General features: G+C 36.8%; 3 protein-coding genes across 3 annotated transcripts; 1 reads left to right on the top strand and 2 right to left on the bottom strand.

Annotated features, from left to right (window-relative positions):
* Positions 1-81: 81 nt before the first annotated feature.
* LOC134819531 (eukaryotic translation initiation factor 3 subunit F-1-like) lies at positions 82-16,675 on the bottom strand. Its single transcript, XM_063829521.1, has 7 exons — positions 16,649-16,675; positions 1,696-1,840; positions 1,415-1,532; positions 1,015-1,266; positions 761-892; positions 502-621; positions 82-318 (listed from the first exon to the last, which is right to left on the bottom strand). Exons 2-7 carry the CDS (start codon positions 1,830-1,832, stop codon positions 238-240), a joined length of 840 nt encoding a protein of 279 aa, XP_063685591.1. The 5' UTR covers positions 1,833-1,840; positions 16,649-16,675; the 3' UTR covers positions 82-237.
* LOC134816829 (translation initiation factor eIF2B subunit beta-like) lies at positions 2,182-10,485 on the bottom strand. The gene is made up of 8 exons (XM_063825858.1): positions 10,128-10,485; positions 5,938-6,077; positions 5,591-5,820; positions 5,337-5,448; positions 4,975-5,178; positions 3,849-4,076; positions 2,490-2,598; positions 2,182-2,324 (listed from the first exon to the last, which is right to left on the bottom strand). Exons 1-8 carry the CDS (start codon positions 10,483-10,485, stop codon positions 2,257-2,259), a joined length of 1,449 nt encoding a protein of 482 aa, XP_063681928.1. The 3' UTR covers positions 2,182-2,256.
* A 2,033-nt stretch (positions 16,676-18,708) lies between the features above and the next one.
* LOC134818341 (DNA repair and recombination protein RAD54B-like) lies at positions 18,709-22,328 on the top strand. The gene is made up of 8 exons (XM_063827855.1): positions 18,709-19,620; positions 19,790-19,974; positions 20,139-20,283; positions 20,470-20,643; positions 20,789-20,910; positions 21,085-21,295; positions 21,428-21,582; positions 21,771-22,328. Exons 1-8 carry the CDS (start codon positions 18,838-18,840, stop codon positions 21,940-21,942), a joined length of 1,947 nt encoding a protein of 648 aa, XP_063683925.1. The 5' UTR covers positions 18,709-18,837; the 3' UTR covers positions 21,943-22,328.
* The last annotated feature ends 2,289 nt before the right edge of the window (positions 22,329-24,617 follow it).

Here is a 24,617-nt window from a genome sequence, read left to right as displayed (position 1 = left end):
AAAGAAACCAGACAAAGATTTGAGAAGCGTATTTAAGTTTATACTTTAGCTCTACTCTCAACTAGGAATGAAACACAGAAACCCATTGATCAATAAATAAAACAATTCCAAATATTGACAATCCTGAATCTACCGTTACAAGCTTGAGTGAACCAAAACTGGACGTCAAAAATAAGAAACTCTACCGCACAATAAATTCAAGATTATTCTCCTTTAAAAACAGCTTTAATGTGATCTCTATAGAATCTGGTTAATTCTGGCGCTGATAGCCAACTGCTGTCTCGTTAAATATGTCAAGTATTCCACAGCGAGAAGATCCTGGAGATGATGACGTTAATTCGATTCAAACTCTTGGTTAATTCTCAATTTATCACAAACTGTCATGCTGTCCATGTCATCAGATGACTTTAAAAATAAAGAGGTTTCGATAGTTAAAAACCCAGTTTACTGATTATTTGCGTGATGTAATATAACGATAAATATCATCATTGTATAATATACCTGCATATGAGAGTTGAGCATGTTAGTGATAGTATCTCCATCAAGGTTAGGTATAGATTGTACAACCTCCATCAGCTGTCTTCCTAACTCCTTATCACTGGGTACCTCTCCAGCTATCACCTGTACAATACAGTTTGTTAAAAGTCACGTCATGTTTTTAGTAATCATGGTCTCATAATGAGATATAATCTGTCAAGTTTTACTTGCTTCTAAACAAATAACTGATCTAAATATCATAATTTAACCTTATTTTACTCACCTTTTTGACGTGTCCCATGACAATGTTAATCTGCGATATCATGTCGTCACAAGAATTTATTATCTGTTCTTGATCGTTGAAATTTGGAGTCTTTCTGGTTCCTCGTAGTCCTTGGAAAAACTTCAAACTTACCTGCAAAAATTTGGTAGGTCACTGATAGATGAAATATATTTATTGAAAGAGCATTCTTCATGCCAGTGATAGATTGAAAGTTTAACCTGAAAATTTACATTGAAAAGTTAGCCTAATTTTACCTGATCAGCCTCAGCTCCAGTAATGACATGAGGAACAGGAGTGAAAATACAACCCTCAGTTCCGTTCTTAGCTCCTAATTGAGACGTAATGTGAGTGTTGATCTTCATCTTCTGCTCTTTGAGCTGCGTGTCTACAGTAAGATGGACTGGGGTGGGACATTGACACTTGTAGAAGGCGTGTATCAGGGAACTGTACTCGTTGATTATTATTCCACTGCTGTACCACCCTACTGTGTACATCGTCGTGTTTACCTGGTGAGAGAGGGTGATAGAGGGTCGGGTAATGAGGCATCGTTCCCGGTATTGTATCAGAGCAAGTGAATGATAGATTTCAAGTGGCTTATATCACAAATCAACTTATCCGTTTTATAGAAAGTTCTGAGATCTGAGAAAGCCGAACCTTTTTCTGGAGTTCTCCAATTCTCATAGCGTACTCCATGTCCATGGACACCTCTTCTTCAGTCTCCTGATGGGGAACAGCAAACGACTCAGTCACGTGCACGGTTCCTTTGTCGTACCTGATAAGTTTTAATTTTAAAAACTGTAATTTTAAAGATTATTTTATGCTCGATTAACTTCCAAGTAACATTCAATATTACCAAAATTTTGCCACATTTAAAGAAAACTCCATCATATCAAAATGATAAAAACGTCAGTTGCAAAACACGGAAAACTACAAACCTTCCCATGAGTGTACCGATGACACGCTTATTGTTGTCATTCCTTCTCTCGTAGTTATCTACAATGTTAAACAAAACCACGGGGTGGATTATAACTTTTCGCACTGGAAGTGCTACGGTTCTTCCTTCTACTGCCATCCTAACCTTTTTAAATGTTTCGTTTTTCAGTTTAGATTGAACACTACATGACGATTTGATTTTCAAATTTTTATTTAACAATAATGAACAGAAATCAATCTTAGTATGGCTTGGTAACGAAAATGAGTAGGTTGTTATATAATTATTATTAAATTTTAAAGTTAGCCCTGCCATGCTAATTATCAAGATTAGAGATGGAATACCATTGTCGTTAAAAACAAATATATTAATTCAAATTCAGATAAATTCAGAAATGTTGAGTCCTAAACCCCAGCCTAGAGTCCAGCTCTTGCACAGCAAGAAAAGTGACACACAATCTGCTCTTCCATTTGTGGTGAGTCTCCTATACTTCCTAAACATCAGATGACAGATAAGGTTGAACTGAAGATCTGGTCACGTTGGTCACGTGATTTGGTCACGTTGGTCAGTGTTCGTCATCAGATTCCTCTACACACATGTTGTCCAGATCGTTATCATGCGGGTGATACAGCTCTGAGAGGAGGGGGATAATAAATTCAGTTATTTTAAAATATACAAATCACAAATGATGAGTTTAGTGAGTCTGCAATTTTGTTCAACTAAAGAATCACTATTAAAGCATTTATTATGGAGATACAAGATAATATATCAGTTGACAGATAGACTAGGTGAAATTACCTGATACGATTCTGTAAAGATACGAGGGAGCATGTCCTCCAGTGTTAGTTATAAACAGTTCTATCATATCACTTGGGACGTAGTCAAACTCAGGATTCGATACCAACACCTGAAATTATAATAACTTATTAAACTTAAAATTTCATTGACCATTTCGCAAGATAAAAGCCAAAAGGTAATATCATGAAATTTTCTTAATCAATCAAATAAATTAGTAAATTACAAATTTTTGGGTTTGAGAGTTTTTTTGAAATCTTTTACCATTTAAATGTTCAAAATCATAAATTATAAAAAATCGTGAATTGGCGAGTGAGGTCAGTCCCTTTTGACAATTATCAAAAATGAAACACGACAGTGTAACACGAAATAAAGTTTTATTGATAACAATCATCTATAATTTTAATAGTTTGTGGATCATTTTATGAATGAAATTATTCTTCGGAGAGCTAAAAAAGAATTGAAATATTATATGCAAATCATGAAATTACAATTAGTTCAAAGAAACTTGTATATATAATACATTAATATATACATTATACATACGTTTATAAGCGTATGTATAATGTATATATTAATGCTCGATGTTCGAAAGTTGAAATAATATCCCCATCATCAAAATAAATTTTGGATAAAAGTTATGTTAAAAATATCATCACATACACATAAAATAAAAAAATATCACGTTATAAAAGTTACAACTATAATCTAAATATGCAAAAAACAACACATCACTTCTGAGAGAGACATTCCTTTACAACCTCCTCTACACCTTCATAACAAACATCAGGATCTGCTGCATCAAAGAAATTAGGTTTCAACTTTTCATTTCCCTTCACTTCTTCCAATATCAGAAAATATGCAGGCCACACAACATTCTCAAAATATCCCGGACCATCTGGTGGATCGTAACAACGAGTTAGCCGCCTTTTGAGTGCAAGTTCATGTGATAAGGTGATGAAGATAGTCGCGTCATACAGTTCTATCAGAGGAGCAAAATTAAGGGCGAGATGCCCTTCAACAACTATCACGTTGTGATCTTTCTTCATTTCTTCTTTAACATCAGCTACAAGATCATCCATTTTCAGTGCGGGACATGTTTCCCAATTCACCTCAGAATCAGGGAACACAAGTTTTGCCTCCTCTAGTGTTTTGAAGTATTTGTCTTGGTTGAAGACGAAACATTTGGGGATATTTTCCACTAGTTTCTTACAAATTGTAGTTTTCCCAGAGTTAGTGCCACCTCCTAATCCAACCACGATAACCATCCTATAGTTAGGATAATCATGAGATATTTGTACAAAGAGAACTGCTAAATTCTTTACGCTAAAAAACAACATTTTGTGAAAAAGGTTAACTTACTTTTGAATGAAGCTTGGTATTACTGAAATTCAGCATGTTCTCAGGACCTATGATCTTGTTGAAAGCATCCTGATCATAGGAGCAGAGATGAGTAGGAGAGAGTTTGTAAAGTGCAGCACAAACTATGACTGGCACAGAGAAGTGTTCTGCTGCAAGTGTTAGCTGGTGTGCTCCGTTCGGTGCTCTCAGAGCTCCGTCAGCCATTATAGTGTGGGTACCAATTATCACCTGGTGGTGGTAAGAAAGTGGTAAGTTAAACAAACAACTTACTTACATGAAACAATGTGGTAACTTTATCAGTATGGCAAGGTGACTTAATCGATGTGATGCAGTAATCATACAGGGTGGGCCAAAAGTCAGTGTGCAAACGTTGGGTCTTATACCTCCGCCGTGTTTTATATTTGAGGGTTGTTGCTTTGCAGATGGTTTACTGTACCTACTGGTTCGAGGATTCCGTCACCAAAATTTGAAAATTCGAATATTTCAGACCACGCCCATTCAATATTAAAACACTTATATTGTTCTCCCCGAACATGCTAGATGTCTAATTTTTTCAGAGACGGTAGATTATTAAATGTTGCAAATGATCTGAAAATATGAGGTAAAACGGATTAGAAATGACGAGGTTATCAAGCATTTTCTGTATCTCGTTAACAAAATTGACTGGGTGATTATGTGACACCGCGACACGACACCTTAATTGGGCAGCCTTCACAATTCCCATAATGTTTAACGGGGTAGTTAACGGGGTCACCTAATCACGTGATTAGGTAAACCAATCACCTGATCACACGTAATGAATAACCTCGTTAAGGTTCATATCTCGGTCATCTGAGAAGCTAGAACTCTCATTTTTTTCAGGGCAAACGTAATTTAAATGGCCAAACACAATTCAATAAAATTTGGCTCGATCCGACTATCCAAACTATCAAATAAATGCGAAAATGAACCTTCTTTTCAAAAAAATGAACACAAATATGTTTCGATTTGACAAATTTCTCGAACCAGTGGTGGTAGTAACTCATACCAGAACAAATTATTTCAATTGGGCACTCAGTGACTGAGCTATTAAGGCCAACGTTTGCACACTGACTTTTGGCCCACCCTGTAGATAAAACAAACTCACCTTATTAACAGCATGAATGATAGCGAATGCAGCACTGTCAGCAATAAGAGTTGTCTCAATACCACCATCGCTCAACTCCTTTGCCATTTGGTGTCCTTTTAGCGAGGGCCCTGATTCACATACCACAACTCTGAAGTTCCTCTTCTTCCGTCCATGAAGGAGGAACTCCCTTACTGTGTTTGAGTGCCCATAAGTTAAGATGAGCTGAGGAAAAAAGTTACAAATCAGTCATAATTACTGAGATTATTTATTTCATCGAGAGTGCAACCATACCAAAATTAAGAAAATATTTTGAACTGTAGCCTGGGAAGGTTTAATGAAATATAGTGACATTTCTCAATTAAAAAAGAATAGAGTAATACCTCATTAGCGTGGATATGCTCAAGAGCCATGGTGATGATGTTAGATTTGCTGTTTTCTTGCTCAGCAAGCAACTCTACAATACTGTTCAGGATATTGTCTTGCAGGTCTTTTCTGAAGAGAATACATGTAATGATTTAGATCATTCAATGAAAACTGTTTGAGAAGTACATAGAACTACAATATTTGACTGAGCTGTGATTGGTTCATGGAAAACAGTTGATAAAAGCATGCTTGCAAAAAAGAGCAAACTTACCTTCCAATGGTTGATGATTGGGAATCTGATCTGAAAAATATGGCTAGTCCCTCTGCAAAGCTTGCTGCATCTGGCCCTTCATTCTCTTCCCTTATTATCTTCAGAACTCTTCTGATAACATTACTTACGACAGTTTCATTACTCAGTATTAGTGGCAGATACTTTGAGTATGTTTTAATTATCTTGATAAGCTCGCCAGCTGTTACCCAGTCACTTGCACATATCAACTCCTGAAATTAAAAAATTAAGGTCCATCTTTTCCATTACAAAATAGAATAAAAAGTTAATTGAAGACTGCATAGGTAAGTTATAGTAACAACTAACGGTGTAGTATGATTAAAGCTTACCTTTAATATATTTATTGTCTTGATCACACTTGCATATGATGTTCTAGTTTTTCGATGATCTTTGAGGTAAGCTGAGAACTCTTCCAGCTGCACAAGCGTTTCTTTTGGCACCTTGTTTATCAAATAACTATCCATAACAGCTGAGGTGCAATAGTTGGGTATGATGAGAAATAAGCTATATTTCTAGGAGTTATCACCAAAACTGACAATATCTAACAACTATGAATGAATGTATGTATCTCACATTCAACTGTGTGGCAACAGATGTATGTTTTACTAATGTGAGCCTCTCGGGATAAACTTTCGGATGGCATGTAATGCATACTTCAACAGAAAATTTCCCGTTAGCAGTATATTACATTTGATATTGGGTGCTTACATAATTGAAAAATGGTTCATTTATTTAAATCATTGATGCAATTGGCAGAGCATAGTACACAAGTGACAGAAATGGTTCAATGACATGAAGAATGTCAACAGTCAAAGGATTCACAGGATGGAATAAGAAGGGGATGAACCCAACATGAGATTTCTTAACGGATTTCCGCCCATCACTTGAGCATGTTGCTGCCCTTTTATGTCTGATATTTTGAGTTTTGACTGACGCCCGCTTTGTGACCTATGTAGCTTCATTAAAAAATTACCAATAGTCAGAACCCAGACACCTGTACCTCCTCTTGGGAAAACGATAACATGCCGAAATTGACCAATGCAATGATGTGGTGAAAGAAATTGAATTTTTTTTGGGGCTTGAACACATTTGTCAGAATACGGCAACCCATTCCCTAAAAATTAACCCGGCCAACAGGCAACATGCAAAAAATAGAAACCACGATTTTTTTTTTGTAGGTTGAGTTACTAGGTTTTATGAACGAATTTATACATAGAACTTAATTTTGCTTTTGATATATAGTTTTAAAAGTATTTTTGTAAACTAGTTGTAGTGACACTGCTGAGTAAAAGTGTACGCTTAATAGTGGTGTTTTTAAATTTCAATTTTAATTAATTAATTAAAGGTGTATTTGACCGAACATTGAAACACTTTGATAGCAACGATTCAGGTAAGGTAAAAACAAAATTTTGTAATAGCGCTCGATTCCTGTTATGCGCTTAAGAATTGTGCAAAGGTGCGCGGCGCAATTCAACAAAAAATGTTATTTATGAATCCCTGCTAATAATTAATGTTTTATTTTATACTATAATTAATATTTGACTGTAGTGTAAAATTGCAATTGATCATTTATAAAGTTTTTAAAATAAATATTTATAGCTTAGCTGCTCAGCCATCAGCAATATTTTAAAACATTTAATACAAATCGATTTTGGAATTATCAAAATTTGGGTTTTGTTAACTCTTTGAAATAAAGTTAACTTTTATTTTACTGGGCGGCGCTCAGCCTGTCATTCCGCCAAATCTCTATTAATGAACATGATAGCCTGAGGTCCCCAGGTAACTTTTATTAAATTGCTTTACATCAGTATTTTTTTAAAATTTGATTTGTTTTTTTTACAAAATTTTAAAAAATGAAATTGTTAAAGTTTACAATAAATATAAATATATGATTTTGAATTTGCAATTGAGTTTTGTATAATTTTGTATAATTAGTTTACTGGCAGCTTTAAATTATAATCATGCCGCGCGAAAATTATAATAGTTATAAAATTATTATCATTGTACCATGTACTGCGCAAAAGTTGACGGATGTTACTCGTCTAAATTTCTTCGAAGTAGCGCGCGCCGCTTTCTTCTTGATGGCACGAGCTACGAAGTAGCGCGCGCCGGGCCAAATCATTAACAATGGTCAACGCAAAAGATCAAATTTTTTTAATAAATTATTCTGCTTCTGCCTGGAATTTTGGCTTTCGTAATGAACAAATGTGACATGTCATTGTAAAACAACAATTGAATAGACCCTGCGCGTTGCGCTTACAGCCGCACCAAAGGCAAAAGGATTTCTCAACAATGTGAGGCTGTGTGCTCGGCGGGCTTTGTAAAGGGTTGAATTTCAAATTTGAATTCATCTATAAATAACATGATATGAATTGATTGTTTTGTGGTAAATAAAAATTTTGTTTTTCTTCATTTTGTTTTTCTTAAATAAGCGGTGCTCACAATTTGAGCAATTAAAAAAATCGTGGAGCGTTATCTTAACTCACCGACAAATATTTATAATTATAACGAACGCGAACAACTAACAAATGTAAAACAATATTGTAGTCGTTTTTCTTTAGATATTGCACAGGTCCGTATTGCCTGATTTAAGTTACGGAAAAACCAGCGGTCAGCTATCGGAAGCTAGCGGGCGCCTAACGGAGATACACTAAAATGCAGCATTTATACCTAGCGGATGGCTAGCGGAGTATAGAGGACGCCACGCGCAAACTAGCGGAGAATAGTATTAGCTTCATTAACACATCCGCTAGTTTCCGCTAGCTATCCGATATTGCCGCTAGGTCCGCTAGTTTTTCTGTAACTTAAATCTGCAAAATCGGCTATATACGGACCCGTGATTGATGTATAAATGTTTTTGACTTAATTAAATAATTTCGAATTTGATAATTTGTAATCGTTTTTTGATGTGGTACACTACAGCGATGGTTTGTAATTGAGTGCGTTTTATTAATGGAATCTGTGAGCACTAGCAGGTGTGTTATGATATTAAGATGAGCTGGTTAGAAATACGATATTTGCAATTTCCAGTATGCAGTATATAGTACTCTATTGTGAAATGAACTTTGTTTTCCAGACTCTCGAAACTCTAGTTCTGTGATAATTCACAGTGCACTACTTCAATGATAATAATGATGAGAATATCGCGCGACTTGATGTTTAAAGTATATATTTTAAGACTAAACCTTCAAGACCGTAATCTTTCTTATCCAAAGTCTTTCTCAAAATTTCGCGGATTCAAGCTTCTAAGAACTTTCCTAAAACTTGTTCTCCTAATAACTTACGATACTTCTATAAAGAGTAAAGGTATAAAACCAGAAACGCTTGACGGAGAGAAAGTAACTCACCAAGAAAGCTCCGCCAAGGATCGTAAGCTCTAGCAGGTCTCTAGAGTCCTAGAGTCTGTCATATAAAACAACCATGCTTAAGGAAAACATGGGGTTACAGAAAGGTATATCATAATTTAGGAAATCTAGAGAAAAGGATATATGACATTTCCTACCACGTTTTAGTAAAACGTTATTTAAGCAATTGTCCACGAATTAGTTACGAAGCTGCAGATCTGAGTTCTTATGTGTGATGTCGTTGACTCACTAATGGGTCTTTGTACCTATCATTTTAGTTCAATTCATGACAAATATTTACGATGTCGAATGTGACATTATTATTTAAATTTGATTATTTTGATTAATCTGTTGACCTTAGATGAACAGGGAATCAATGCAATTCCTTTTCTCCTTCATACATCTCAATTTATTTTATCTAAATTTGCAAATTTTTCTCGATTTGATTGTAATGATATTCTAGAACTCGTGTTCTATAGGCTCATGAATTAATGATTTATCTGAATTTGCTTATTGTAGAGTCGTGCACGTTAGGGTTGCCAACCGATATTATCGGCCGATAATTATCGGCAATAATTTCCCAAAAATCATTATCGGTTATCGCGATAATTTTCGAGAATTATCGCGATAATCAACACATTTTTATTAGGGCAAAATGGCCAACATTTAACATATTTTTCGAATCTATTTCTCTGTTTATAAAGTTAAAACCCAGTGCTAGCATAATTTACAGTGTGATGGTCTGTTTTGAAAGAGAATAACAAATACAAGCTCAAAAACGTGCTGTGTAGTGTGTACTGTGTATGAATTTGTGGCAGTGAAAGTTGATTTTTTTTTTGGAATGTTGAAATGTTGCGTTATCGCTTCTAGTAGGTAACTTAAGAGGTTGGGCAGTATCGAGATAGCCAGACCACTGTCCGCGGACAACTGTCCGCGGACAGTTGTCCGCAGACAACTGTTCACAAACACCTGTCTACCAGATCATTTTACTGCATAATAAGAATATCCCCTGAATCAAGCAGGGTTCACATCATCCCCTGAATCAAGCAGGGTTCACATCATCCCCTGAGTCAAGCAGGGTTCACATCATCGCACGCGAATTTCAATCAGCGGTGGTGTCAAGGCTTATTAAACGATTAAGGGATCCCTGAACATGTATGTGTGGTTGACTGTACCATGCGTGTACCTCTCCGCTGTTAGCGTGTTGTAAGCTCCCCACTCGTCTGTGTAGATGATAGACCCAGGAAGAATCCACCGCCGGATGAGAGGGAGGAGAGTAGTTGCTCCACGTTCCTCCTCCGGACAAGGGAGGAGGAAGCATTGTCCTGTGTTTCGGTCAACTCCACCAAGTACCCACATACCCTCTCTGTATCCACCTTTGTTGTATTTTCTCTTTCCGAACTTAGCTTCGTCTAATTCGACAATTACTCCAGGACCACCAAGAGGACAAGGGTTTGCAAGCAGCCAATCAGCGATTCGAGTGTGGATGAATATCTTCCAGTCAGACACCGCGTTTTCAGAAAGTCCAGTCATCTGTGATACCGCAATGCCAGCTAATCCTTCTATAATACTCAAACAGAACAGCAGTTGTATGAAGGTCTTGAGAGCGAGCTTCTGTCCAGAGAGGATGCTGTCTGTTCTGATATTCTTGTACTTCTTGCAGGGGGAGCAGCGTCATATCAGTCCATCTGGAGACTTCGAGGACGAGCAGGGAACCAGGGACATAGATGCATTACACCCAGGACATACCATACATACCATTCATATGATCTGGTAACCAATCAACTTTTGATTGAAATAAATTTTCGTGCACATACAGAATGAATGGTTAATAATTTAATATATATGTAGACCAAGGTCTGTGCACGGGATGCTTCCTGGAAGAATCCAGTTCTTTTAGCGGGGCACCCTACCTAAAGCCAAATTGAGATATAATAATCATATTCCTAAGAAATAATCAGAAATCGAATACCAATCAAATAATATGATATATATGAGTAGTAACCATATTTACTATGCAAAATGCCCCAACCACATAGTGTAAATTTATATAGAATTCAAATTCCATATCATCATTAAACCTCAATACCTAGTCAATATAATAGCCCAAGCAAAATTAAATAACTTCTTAATATATACCTTACTGTCATACTACAAATTAATTAAACATTTGAAATCTGTTGACCAGAGAATAAATTTCTAAGCCTAATGCAAGTGAAATAATTTAGATGCAATAATGAATGCCTAATGTGAGTATCATTTGTCAATGTCCTTGTAAAAAAGTCTGTACAAGAGATATGAGTAACTAATATAGAAGAAAAAACAGGAAGTTGTCGTCTGTTGTAAAATAAATAAAATATCTAGAATATAAATTAGAATATAAAATAACATTCAGTCAATGTGTCGTCAATAAACTGTACAATTATCAAATGTTAAAACTGGGTGATACAGTCACCAAAAATAAATACTAAGTATGATAAGTTAATAAATTAAATGTGGTCTATAAAACTACCACTAAGTATAATAGGTCAATAAATTAAAAGTGGTTTATAAAACTACCACTGTGGGAACCCCTTCTCCAGTTAAAACATGTCAGTCATGTGAAAAATCAATCAGAATGGTAAGGTGGTAAAAAAGGGAATATCTTTTCGATACATCAATTATATATGCCTCAGATTTAAAAGAATTAGAAGTTACTTAGTTATCGTCGACTATGATTGCAGTGTAAAATTTGTCATATGAATTGTCGACGGTATAATTAGGGTCTGTTGTTATAGATGAGAGTAGCTGTTTCTTATACGAATCACTAAAGCTTTTAACATCGGGCAGATTTCGTAGATCTGTTCGAACATTATTCCAACATTTTGCCCCCAAGTATTGAAAGTTTTTATGTGATGTTGATCTATTGACATAAAGGTTGCAGCTTTCGCCGCTCCTACTACCTCCTGATATGTAACTAAATTTGTTCATAAAGTTTGTAGGACAATTGTCATGGATGCCCATATCCAAAAACCCGCATTCTCGCATTCTAAGAATGTAGGAAATTTTTAAAAGTAGGAAATTTTTGACAAAAAGTAGGAAATTCGAGAGCCAACTCTGAGAATTTTCGATAATATTTCAGTAGGAATTTAAGTGAAAGAGCAGACTAAAAGTTTCTGGACCTTTATTTAAATGTCCTCAGTCAGGGATCCACTGATCCAGTCTATCAATTTCGTTTCACAGACCAAAGTTTGTTGCTATTAGCTACAAAATCTGTGCATCAAGTAGCCACTAACCAGATGCTAATTATTGGGGCATTTTCGCGTACACGACATAAATAGTTGTCATTATTACTTTATTAACATTTTACTATCTACTTATCTAGTCTATGAAACCGGATATGTCTATACAGTGTCACCCGATATCTGTATTGGCAAGCAGTAGCATATACACATCACGTCTTCAATGTGTGTATCACACTGCACACACACAGCCCAAATTCGTGTGGCATGAGAAAATATCAGAAAAACAGGGCATTTAACTAATCTGTACGATGATGCTAGAATAGGCGTGAGAATTGGACTTTTTCTAGTTTTTTAATTAGTCGCTCTGCCCGCTTGCTTTTGTTGCTTACATTGGGTTGTTGAACTTCCTATTAATCATGAATCGTCCAAAGTTCAAGTCAAAATCCGAGGTCCAATGCGGTATATGCAAAGAAGTTTGTACTCGAGCCGATAAATTTTTGGCTTGCACGAGTCGGCGTCTTTCTGCCATTTCGTCGAAATTCCAAGAGAACGATAGTATCATAAATGACATGTTTAACGAGATCTCAATGTTCAGAGATGAGTTACAAAATCTTCTAAACTGTCTTGAAAAGGATTTAAACTATTTAGAGATGCTAAAAAAGACCTAGAATCAGGAGAGTTCATGGGTGTACCATCAGTTGGCCGAAACACTCTGTGGGCTCACTATACGCCGCTTGTCCAGGAAAATATTTTTAAAAGATTCAAACTTTTTGTCTCAGCAATATTGACGGGTTTTTGCAAGCGAGTAGATTATATGACAAAAAACGACCACTTGCAGTCATATGCTGGGCTCATGAACACGCTGCTTTCACAGGTTTCCCCCATACACATAGCTGTACGTACAATCCTGAACACTTGGGTGCCATGTTCGAATGCCCAGTCAAATCTGTGGTGTATACTGTTGAAAAACTGTGCGAAGTTACAAACAAGATTGTGACACAAATCAAGTCCTCCAACTTTCAACATATCCTCCGGGTGCTATTGATCAAACATTATAATGATTTTCCACAGAGAACAGTTTCATGGATTCTTAAAGAGTTAAAGATCCTGACTATCGCCACAAGTGAGGCCATTGCAGAGAGTCAGGGATCTTTGATAGATGCATTACACTTACGTTATAAGAATACAGATAGTGATGACAGAAGAGTGCAAAAAGAGCTCCAGATTAGGCTGATGGCCCCATCACCATGTTCTGCTGAGGGTGAAAAGCTTGTTCAACAGGTTGCTACGAGAATGGCAAGAAACCACTCTTTTCTAAAAACCACCCATGGGGGATGCGATGGGGGCGGCTATAGAAAACTTCTGCAAATCCCAATATAGACTACCATTCAAGTTTTGATAATAGCATTATCAATCATGTAATGTTGTGAACGGTCATCAATGCAATTGTAATAACTTTATGTCAGGAGTTCAAAGAACATTATATAGTATTATGAGTTGATGTAATACGTCTAAACATGCATAATGCATAAGCATTCTTTGTTGCGTTTCCTATCTTATTTAAATAGTAAATACTAATAGTCATTATTATATTTTTGGAAAATTTAAATTCCTTGTTTCTTGAATATTTGGTCTCATACTTGCTTCCTTCTCCAAATTCCCTTAACCCTGTATTAGTTTATAGCTTGAAAGCAGAAAGTGATGGTAGTAGATGAGAAAACATTTTTGCCAAAATTATAAACTCTTGATACTTTACGCTGACTCCTATTTCGTGCTTTAGTTAAGCCAAGTGTTTAGGGATTCTAGAATCCAGACAATTTATCCCAATAAAAATTGAAATCAGAAAATAGTATGCTAAAATCGTTCTCCATCGTCAGATTCGTTCCAGTAGGCCAAATCTAGTTTAAATTTCCAAAATTTTCGGGGGCTTCGCCCCCAAACGTAACCTAGGATTATCTATTAAAAAGCATTCCAGGCCCTAAAAAAGTAAAATTGAGAATCTGGAATCCGCCATGAAAAATCTTTGAACCGCGCGAATACAAAGACTTTTCATGCGGGCCACAGAAAACGAAAAATTGAGAATGTAGGAAATTAAAAATTTTTTGGATATGGGCATGGATGATTCTAAACATATAATTTGACAGATGGAGTTGTCGTCTAAGATGGAGTGGTAACCATTTCATGTCTCTATAAACATTAAGGCTGCTCACTGTTTGTGGAACGTTAAGAGCTATTTTGGCTACCTTTTTGTACAGAGTGTCAAGTTCAGCAAGTTTTGTCTTGCCAGCTCTACAATAGATCGTGTCTAAATAATCGAATTGTGGCAACATGAGTGCATTGGCAAACATTTTCCTATATTTAATGGGTAGCAGTGCTTTACTTCTATACATGGCACCAATTCTCTTCATGACCTTCCTAATAATATAATCTACATGGCTTTTGAAGTTTAATTTACTATCTAGAATGAGGCCAAGATATTTTGTCTCTTTGCACTCCTTGATTGTGAAAGTTACCTCATTACAATCAATGGTTATTTCATCATGTTGGTCAACAGAATCAAACAATAGGAATTCAGTCTTCTTTTCATTGAGTGATAATTTATTAACACTGAGCCATTTAAAGATTGTCATAAGTTCTATTTTCATGTTTATAAATGTGCTTCTGCAGGTTTGATCAAAGAATAGTGCACCATCATCTGCAAATAGAAAGGGCTTAGATAGGTTACAGGCATAAATGATGTCATTTATGAAGATACTAAATAATATAGGCCCAATGATGCTTCCTTGTGGTACACCACTCAGAACTTCTAAAAATGAGCTTAGTTTGCCATTAATCCTTGTGCATTGATATCTACAAGATAAGAAGTTCTTAAACCAGGTTAAAGCAATGCCACCAATTCCATAATATGCCAATTTTTGAAGCAATATTTCATGATTCACTGTGTCAAAGGCCTTCTTAAGATCAAGAAAGATGATTCCTGGTTTATAAGACTTAGATTTACTCATATATATTTCGTCCATCAGATCGTACATCAGATAAGTTGTGGAGTGATTTTTCCGAAAGCCATATTGATGCCGGATGAAAAGTTTGTTCTCTTCCATGTAATCAGTGAGTTGCTTGCCGACAAAGTATTCTATAAGTTTTCCTACAAGTGGAAGGATGGATATTGGCCTGTAATTATTAGGATCATCTTTCATTCCTGCCTTATGGATGGGAGTTACTCTAGCTTTTTTACAAAGGGTTGGTACAACACCTGTATTAAGGCTCAGATTGACAATGTGGGTCAGTGGCTCAACTATGTGTGGTACAGCTTGCTTAAGTAAAAATAGAGGCACATTGTCATATGAGGCCTTGTCATTCTTGAGCGTTTCGACATACATTAGGATATCAGTTTCATTTATTTCTTGGAATCTATCAAATGAGATATTAGAAGTTCTAGGAGGTAAAAAATCAGTAAAACTAACTCTTTCAATATTGGGGGCCTGATTTTGTAATCTTGATCCAACATTTGCAAAATGAAAGTTAAATAGCTCAGGATCATTCTCATTGATAGTTTGACAATTAGTTGTACCAGGGGTCATATTTGATGCCAGTTTGATAGTTTTCCATATCCCTTTAAGATCATTCTTGGCACTTTTAACTTGTAGATCATCGATTACATTAGCCTTTTTGCAGGTTTTAGCTAATTTATTTCTAATATTTCTCTGAATCTTGTAGCAATCCCAGGCCTCATTACACTTTATACATTTGCTACATGTACCACATTCATTGCAATTTCCATTGTCTCTCTTATCCTTCTTTTTACGGAATTTCTTTAGAAGAAAATGTGTATGATTAATGGCATTTAAAAGTTCAGTAGAAGGTTTATGTATGAACTTTTCATGCCTTTCTATGGTCTTGCAAGGGAAGAAGGTTGCATATGCCTGTTCAATATGATGACAAAGGCCAGCAGTGATAGCTTCAACATCTGTACTTTCCAATAGTGGACTGTAATCAGAACAGGTATCTAGATAGTCTAAGAATTGTTTAACATTACGTTTACAATGATTTCTAATTTCAACCTTCTCAAATTTAGGAGCTATAGGTACTTTACAATCTATCTCACACATAATAGCTACATTTATCAGTAGGACAAGAGCCGTTGCTGGGGAATTTAACAGAATTCCCTCGATATCTCAGATTGTAATGTCTTGAGCCAACTGGTATTCTAGACATAGTTTATCACAAAAAGATGCTACTGTTCGAAATTTAGTTAATGATTACAGTACCTTTGTAGCACTCCGGAGGATAAGGATAAGTGATGTCTGATAATCTTTAGGTGATAGATGGGAGTAAACTGCTTTAAAAACCGATGTCTGATAGTCCTTAGGATGTCTTTAAGATAACTTTATCGTGCAACAACAATTTACACTGACATACAACCTGTAATGGTCGTTACATTTACCGAGGCATTAGTTCCCACTGGGGGTCCTCAAATTATTTGTTATATAGTAGTGTTGAAAGTATTAACCAATCAACTATTCTGTTATTATACAGTAATATGATCTGGCAGACAGGTGTCTGCGGACAACTGTCTGCGGACAACTGTCTGCGGACAACTGTCCGCGGACAGTTGTCCGCGGACAGTTGTCCGCGGACAGTGGTCAGGCTATCTCGATACTGCCAGAGGTTGTATGGTCAGACCTAGTTATTGTTGTTTGTTGAAGCACGAAAAGGAACTCAGACTACAACAAGACTACTAAACCCATTGGAGCTCGCTGTGCAGTATGTTGGAGAGATATGGCAGGATAACTGATGCAGTGCATGAAATTTTAGATGACTTGGAGCTAGGCAATCGAAAACTGGATGTATAGTAGAAGAGACTGAGTTAGCTAAAGACATTAATAAGACCCTCGCACCATTTAAGATTGTAACTGAGTTTCTGTGTAAAAGAGACAGAATGCTCGCTCAAGCAAAAGTGATTATTTAGTTTATTGACAGCAAGCTAGAAGAGATAGTATATCGATAGGCTACGTACCTACACGATATGCCAAGAGAAAGAACCTTCACTCCGTATCACTGGTAAAGTTCTACTCGGAGTCCCGGTATTCTAGATGAAGATGTAGGACAAGAATACAGAATTATCACAAAGTCAACCTTGATACGTAACTCTAAGTCTCTGCACCAGCGGTTGTTTAAGCAGAAAGAGACAAGCATCAAGTAGTTCGACGATTGGTCCTCAGGACTCACAGGCGACTCCAACAATTTCAGATGCCAGATTCCAATCCTATCCCGCTGACAAAATAATTATAAGACCAACATTAGGGCAGCGATTCGACCACGGTAGCAAGGACAGATAGCTTTGCTCGGGAGATAGGACTGTTCACAGCTAACAGGCAGGAAACTGACACTATCAAAGAAATACGGCGTGCATGTGCTGATTTTTTTAAAATTTTTTTTGCTGGAAGCAATAAACCTTTAAGAACATATTTCGTCTATGAAATATGGGCTTGTTAAATAAAAGGGCAATATTGCAATTGATTATTTAACAAGGCAATCAGCACAAGATCACAAGATGTAACATAGCATTTAATGAGCATAATTCAAGTATGCAGAGTGCATATATAAATATTACTTCAATTATATTGCCAAATTTATCGCCAATAACCGATATTATCGCGATAATTTTGAAAAAATTATCGATTATCGAGATAAAAAATTGTGTACCGATAATGGCAACCCTAGTGCACGTGTGAGCAAAATACTTCCAGTTGAAATTACTCTTGTGATGTTCAAAATAATTAGTTATGTAATTGTGGTGTAAAAAATAGTTAATTAATATAACTAACATTGCCGAAATATCTACAGCCAATGCCTGATTATGCGCAGATCCGCCGCCCCTTCCTTCAAGAATGGAGGGCCAGGGAAGCGAATCAAATTCAGCAGCCCAATGTTATCCAACAGCAAGAAATCCAGCCCTATTCAGTTGCCATTGCGGGAGCTTAAAGATGCTGAGGTCTACCTCAATGCTCCCACCTGCGATAAGGAGAACACAGAAACTAATAAGCAGCAGTCAAGTCAACCAATTCCTGTTACCAAGTTTCAAGCTCCTATCGTGAAAACAACTGAAGTTATCAATCATACTAAAAACCTAAAACCACCCTCAACATCAACACCATCTGCTTCCTTAGTGAAAAAGTTTGCTCCTAGTTTCAAATCAGAGCCTCTTACTATCAAAAGCAATGACTCATGTACAAGCTCAGAAACCAAGAAATTTTACAAGGCTATGTTCACGAAGTAAGTTGTAATATTGTCAATATCTGTGCTGATTGCAAGACATTGCGATCTAAGTGAACTCATTAAAGTAATGGAATTAAAATTGGATCACAAGCTCAATATGTGGGCTATTTTTGGCTATTTCATGCAGTTATAAATATATACTCATCAAAACTTTAAGATATTAGTTATGTTAGAAGTTATAAGATATTATTTTACCCTTGTCAGATTTTCAAAAAAGAAGCATAAAACCTGGGATGGTGACGGGATCCTTATTGTTGGGGCATCCTCGGCAGAACTTCGCGATGAGGACAATAAGTTTCTTGGCAAGAAGTCTCAGTGTAAAAAGGTTGATTTAGAGGCCATCACTAATGGATCAACTCTAATTATTGGGGGCAAAGAAGTAATGGTTGATGAGGAAATTTCTGCTGATACCTTCAATGCTGGAACATGTTTTTCTACTCTTTCTTCAGTACCATTAACAAAGATCAAGCAATCAAGTAGTTCGAAAGGATTTATGTGCCCTCAAAAATTGAGCAACTCCTCAATTCAAGAATCAACAAAACAAAAACCTACATCTCGCTATGATCCAAACTGTCCTACTGCCATTGTGTTATCAGGAGAAACAGAAAAAGCAGTGGCTATTGTTTTAGATCCATATTTGGCTGAAAAGATGAGACCTCATCAAATTGAGGGTGTACGATTTTTATTTCAATGTGTCATGGGGCAGGATACAGCTGGTTCTGGAGCTATTCTTGCTGACGACATGGGTTTAGGGAAGACACTGCAATGCATTGGACTTGTCTGGACGTTGCTGAAACAAGGCCCTTTGGGAATACCAATCTGCAAGAAATGCCTTGTAATCACACCAAGCTCTCTGGTAACAAATTGGAAGAACGAGTTTAAGAAATGGCTTGGAGAGGAGAGAGTGAAAGTGTGGGGTTTAACGGCTGGTGAGAGCAATGTTCAGGATTTTGCTGCTTCCCCACTGTACTCTGTGTTGGTCATCAGTTACGAAATGTTTAGGAAGAGTATAGCTGAGATATTAAAGATAGACTGGGGTCTTATAGTTTGTGATGAAGGGCACAGACTGAAGAACGTGGCTGCTAAAATTGGAGAAGCTCTCTGTCAGTTACCTTGTAAACGTCGGGTGGTTTTGACAGGCACTCCAGTTCAGAATAACTTGAAGGTAAAACTGTTATGTCATGTGCGGTATAACAGTCAATTACAGGCATTTGAGTTGTGGATTTTTGTTAAAATGTGTTTACGAGTTGTTAGTACGACCAATAATAATTATCGTGTCAACTTACCAACATTATTTAGAAACAACTTATTAATTTCAACATCTCAATTTCCAGGAGTTCTACACCTTGGCCTCATTTGTAAATCCTGGAATCCTCGGTAGTCCCAGAGCATTCAACAATGTTTACGCAGACCCCATTCAAACATCCCTTTTACCGACAGCTAGCAATAGTGAGGTTTCACTTGGCAAAAGTCGCTCTCAAGAACTCTCTAAGATAACATCCAAATTCATTCTCAGGCGGTATGTTTTATTCAATGTTAGAATCTCTAAATCCCGACAAGAATTTAAAATTATAAAACAGCTAGAAACTCAAATTTATATACTTCTCTAAAACTTTGTCATGACATCTCTAAAACGTTGTACTGACTAAAATTTTCCATACAATAATATCCAACTAATTTCAGATCGAGTAAAATAAATGAAAAGTACCTTCCTCCAAAAGAAGAATGTATCCTATTCTGCAGAGCTAGTGCCTCCTTGCAGGAGAAATACATGGATACACTTAACAAAACCTACTTACACGGAATCGCCAGCTCGGATATTCTGAAGGTACTGTAAAAACATTCCCTTGTTTGAATACTATGAAAATAACATTAAGTCAATAAAAGCTATAGCACGAGTCTATTTAGTACTTAGTTTTTTGTATGTACTTAGTTTAAATTAAAAAAATATTCAGTCTCTATTTCTTCTCAATAAATAATCTTAATAACCCCGACTATAACCCCGACTATTCAGCTGATTTGCACGTTAAAGAAGTTATGTAACCACCCTTGTTTGGTTGAAGAAGAAGTAGAAGGAGTTAAAGATGTGAAGGTATCTGACAGCAGTAAACTAATTGTTACATCAACTCTTATCATCAAGCAGACCAAACTGGGGAACAAGGTTGTTTTGGTCTCAAACTATACCCAGGTAAGAGGTGTCCAGCTGTAGAGCTCTTTCTGTGTCATCTAGCCGCTACATGATGTAGCGTTTCATGTAGTTGACCATAGCTTACGTCATCGTTAATTACATTTCCTTTTTGATTTAATGATGGTATTGAATTTGTTCATTTCAGACGCTAGACGTGCTTGGATACCTTTGTGATAGTCTGGGACTGGAATATCACAGACTGGACGGTAAAACGCCTCAATCTAAACGACAAAACATGGTCGATCTTTTCAACTCCAAGCACGACAAGTTAGTTTATTTAACACTTAAATTCTTCTCAAAGCGTAATATCATGACACATGCCTCATTTTCCCAATCTCTAAATTTTCACTGTCTCTTGAACTGCAGATCATTATTTTAACGGTAGATAATACAGATCGACTAGTAATCTAATAATGTAACAATGTCACTTGCACTTTGTAGGAGGATGGTGTTTCTGCTGAGCAGTAAAGCTGGAGGAGTTGGTCTGAACCTGATTGGTGGGAATGTTGTTATACTCTATGATATCGACTGGAACCCTGCAAATGACCAGCAAGCTATGGCCAGGGTTTGGAGAGATGGACAAAGGAAGAATGTTACTATTTATAGACTTTTGACTACCGGAACAATCGAGGAGAAAATATTCCAACGACAGGTAATTTAAAATAGACGTTCTTCTCTTTGATTCTTTGGTTTTTAATCAGAATAACTTGAGGCCTTATTTAATAACATGGTTACAACTTGCACTAGTTTGAAATACCATGTTCTCAGTTTTATAATTTATCAGATAAGGAAGCAAGGTCTGAGCACTTGTGTTGTTGATAAGGGTGAGGAACAGTGTAGTTTTACTCAAGCTGATCTGAAAGATATCTTCTCTTATGACTTTGAGACTGTGTCTACTACACACCGGCTTCTCAAGTGTGATTGCCATGGTAACTACAGGTTAGTAAACAATACAATATAATTATCTAAATTACTAAATAGGGTGTTTTGAGTTGTGCCTATTTTCCGTTATAAACCAGAAGTTACCCGTTTCAAAATAGCAACTATTTCCTTTGATCCAAGTTCTAACAAGGTATTTAATTGATATTTTTAACATGAAACATATTTTTAATGTTATATTCTTGCAGACCATCTGAGGCAAAAGCCGAAAAATCAGGGGATCAGGAAAAGGAGAACATGGCACTGGAAGATGAAGAAGAAGTTTCTTTCAATCATGGAATAATGGAACTTATGAGTTGGCAACATTCCCATCAATCTGATCCTAATGTCACATTTTCTTTTGTTAAGAAAACTTCATGACTACAATACCATAATACGACAAACTGCAAACTACAAACTGTCTGAAATAACTTGTTATTGTGCTTAGTTCTATAATTTTATGAACTGTTATCAAATTTATTTCTTAGTAATATTTAATTTTTTTCTCTTTGTTTAGTGATAGCAAATTGTGTAATGAGTAGGACATCTTCTGTTGAAGATATAATCAGTGCAACAATTAGAAAACGCCAGGGACTAGCCCCATGGTGCACGTTCCTTAAATTTTTGACAGAAAATATGAATGTTTTCCAACTACCTAAAAATTTCCAAGTTTGGGTGTTTTATCAAATTGATACATGTATTTGTAATTGTGAAACTTGCTGTATATCAATTTTTGTTAATATTATATAATGCTCAATAAACATAAATTTACTAGCCTTTTTCATATTAATCAAAACGTAAAACATCTTCAAACACATCTCATTATTAATATAATCATTGTGTCGTTAAATCTACTTCAACTATGTTATATTATAGGTTACGAATCTTTTAGTTCCTAAAATTATAAAATGTTCAATAATTGCGGTAATAACAATCTGTATAATTATCTAACTCTCAACTTATTGCTCAGCTTAGATGTGATTCTGTACTGCATCACTAGATGCATTTCTTGATATCATGATAACAAGAATCTCGTCCCAATGATATCAGAGACCGTCTTCCAACAGCTGGTGGCTGATCTGCATCAGGCACCTACTGCGAAACACAAGGAGTTCTGGAAACATGTCGCTAAGTACGATTTAAAATTATTTCATAAAACTCACTGAGTAAAAACAAGTCCGTACTTATAAGAGCTGACAAGTCACGTGGTACGTCGTCATGGTGCCGCACGTGGTACGTCGTCATGGTGCCGCGTGTGAGTCGTCGTCATGGTGCCGCGTGTGAGTCGTCGTATGTTGTGATTACCTCCTCGTAGTACCGCAACTTGAATCCTCGCATATTTTTTCGGCTGTTGAGACTAGCAGGCTGCTCATCCACTTCGATAACAAAAGCACCGTCAAATCTCTGGGTTCACGTACTGTAGTGCGACACGTACTCTAGTGCGACATGTACCCTAGTGCGAAACCTCCAAGATCGACACTGTCGCAGTAGAGTACGCTACCTGGATCGTAGTGCGACACGTACCCTAGTGCGACAGAGAATTTTCAAGGCCGACACTGTCGCACTACAGTGCGCTACCTGGACTGTAGTGCGACACGAACTAAAGTGCGACAAAACACTTTACCTATTCAATAAAAATTTAGTCAGCAAAGGAATCCATCTCCGGGGGAAGGGTTGCTTTCAGCTGCGTCCAGGTATCCAGTACGTCTCCAAGGTCCACGAAGGCAATGGCACCGATCATCTGAAAGTACTTCCGTACTGCTGAGTTCTCTGCGTTGTATTCCGGGACTAGGTCATGTTGCTGCATCTTCCTCCAAAGTGCTTGCTTGTGGTGGAAGAAGCATCCTCTCTTGGTGAAGAGCTGCGCAGGAGTAGGAGGGTGGGAATGGGTCTTCGTACTGGTCACAGTAGTGTCGTTCATCAGACTGAGACGTCCGGAGCAGATCTTCTCAGTGCATCGCCAGTAGGTCCTGTCGTCGCGCTTCTTATCCAGGCAGTAGCGGTATCCGTCGTGGATAACGTTTCTTGAACCAGTAGTGCGTCCAGGAATGAAGGTGATTGAAGAAGACATGTTGATGTTGTTCGATGCTTTGGTAGAATCATCGTGACCTTATATATGGCCCAAGCATATGAACTTGTTATCCAAATCGGAGATATACCTTCATACGATGCGTGTGATAGGAATGAGGATCATATGCTGCTTACGAGTTACTCGGTGGATCACAAACTGCATACGTGGCTTGAACTGACCCGAAGGAAAGGAATTGTGATCAGTGGATCACTTCGAAACACGTAATGTGAACCGACGAATCGTATTCGCAAGATCACTTCGAAATAAGTGACGTGAACCGACCCGACGAATCACTTAATGGTCCATAAGAAGGATAGGATGTCAGATGTGACCTGAACTTGGAAATAAGTCAGGATATTTTGTCGCAGTAGAGTGCGACACGTACCCTAGTGCGACAGAGGGTGTTTTTGTCGGACTTCGCACTAGAGTACGTGTCGCACTAGAGTACGTGTCGCACTACAGTACGATTACCAAATCTCTGTAACTTTAGGTTAAAGATGAAATTCCCTGAAAATGGCATATTTTAAAATCCCTAGCATTATATAATCGCTAATGTAGATTATAATATTAAAAGGTAAAAGAACAGTGTTCACTAAATGCATTATGAGCACACAGTATAACATTATTAATTTAAGTTTTAAAACTTTAACTTTTTCTTCAGCATTGCAAACAACGAGAGTCCGTTGCGTGACTATCTGGAAACAGTACTTAAGAGCGTGGACTTTGACAAGCACTTTAAAAGTGACGTCATGTCTCCTGACATGGAGTTAAGATGTGCTGTTGTCCTTGCTGTCGGTTACTGTGTCGCTAGACCACAACTTGCCAGGTCAGCAGCCTATTTAACACTAACTTAAAATATCTCTATAGCTCTATTTTGTTAAATAAAATATCTGCATCTTTTGATATTTCTTTAAAAATAATATGAAGATGAGACGCCTGAGAGCTGTTTATACAATGTACATTATGTTCTTTACAGTACCATTAT

This window comes from Bolinopsis microptera, chromosome 1 (genome assembly GCF_026151205.1).
Source record: "Bolinopsis microptera isolate Bmic1 chromosome 1, MBARI_Bmic_1.0, whole genome shotgun sequence".
In the NCBI taxonomy this organism is placed as follows: domain Eukaryota; kingdom Metazoa; phylum Ctenophora; class Tentaculata; order Lobata; family Bolinopsidae; genus Bolinopsis; species Bolinopsis microptera.
The sequence above is the reverse complement of the archived record's forward strand: the minus strand, read 5'-3'. Positions and strand labels throughout refer to the sequence as shown.

Coding starts and splice junctions, on each gene's coding strand:
- LOC134819531 (XM_063829521.1), bottom strand. CDS start 1,832: ATGGCAGTAGAAGGAAGAACCGTAGCACTTCCAGTGCGAAAAGTTATA. Junction 1,267..1,414: donor TTGGAGAACTCCAGAAAAAG/GTTCGGCTTTCT, acceptor CTCTCTCACCAG/GTAAACACGACGATGTACAC. Junction 622..760: donor TCATGGGACACGTCAAAAAG/GTGAGTAAAATA, acceptor TGTATTGTACAG/GTGATAGCTGGAGAGGTACC.
- LOC134816829 (XM_063825858.1), bottom strand. CDS start 10,485: ATGACTGGACTTTCTGAAAACGCGGTGTCTGACTGGAAGATATTCATC. Junction 6,078..10,127: donor AGCGGAGAGGTACACGCATG/GTACAGTCAACC, acceptor ATTGCACCTCAG/CTGTTATGGATAGTTATTTG. Junction 4,077..4,974: donor TCATTCATGCTGTTAATAAG/GTGAGTTTGTTT, acceptor TACCACCACCAG/GTGATAATTGGTACCCACAC.
- LOC134818341 (XM_063827855.1), top strand. CDS start 18,838: ATGGTTGATGAGGAAATTTCTGCTGATACCTTCAATGCTGGAACATGT. Junction 19,621..19,789: donor CAGTTCAGAATAACTTGAAG/GTAAAACTGTTA, acceptor CTCAATTTCCAG/GAGTTCTACACCTTGGCCTC. Junction 20,644..20,788: donor TGGTCTCAAACTATACCCAG/GTAAGAGGTGTC, acceptor TGTTCATTTCAG/ACGCTAGACGTGCTTGGATA.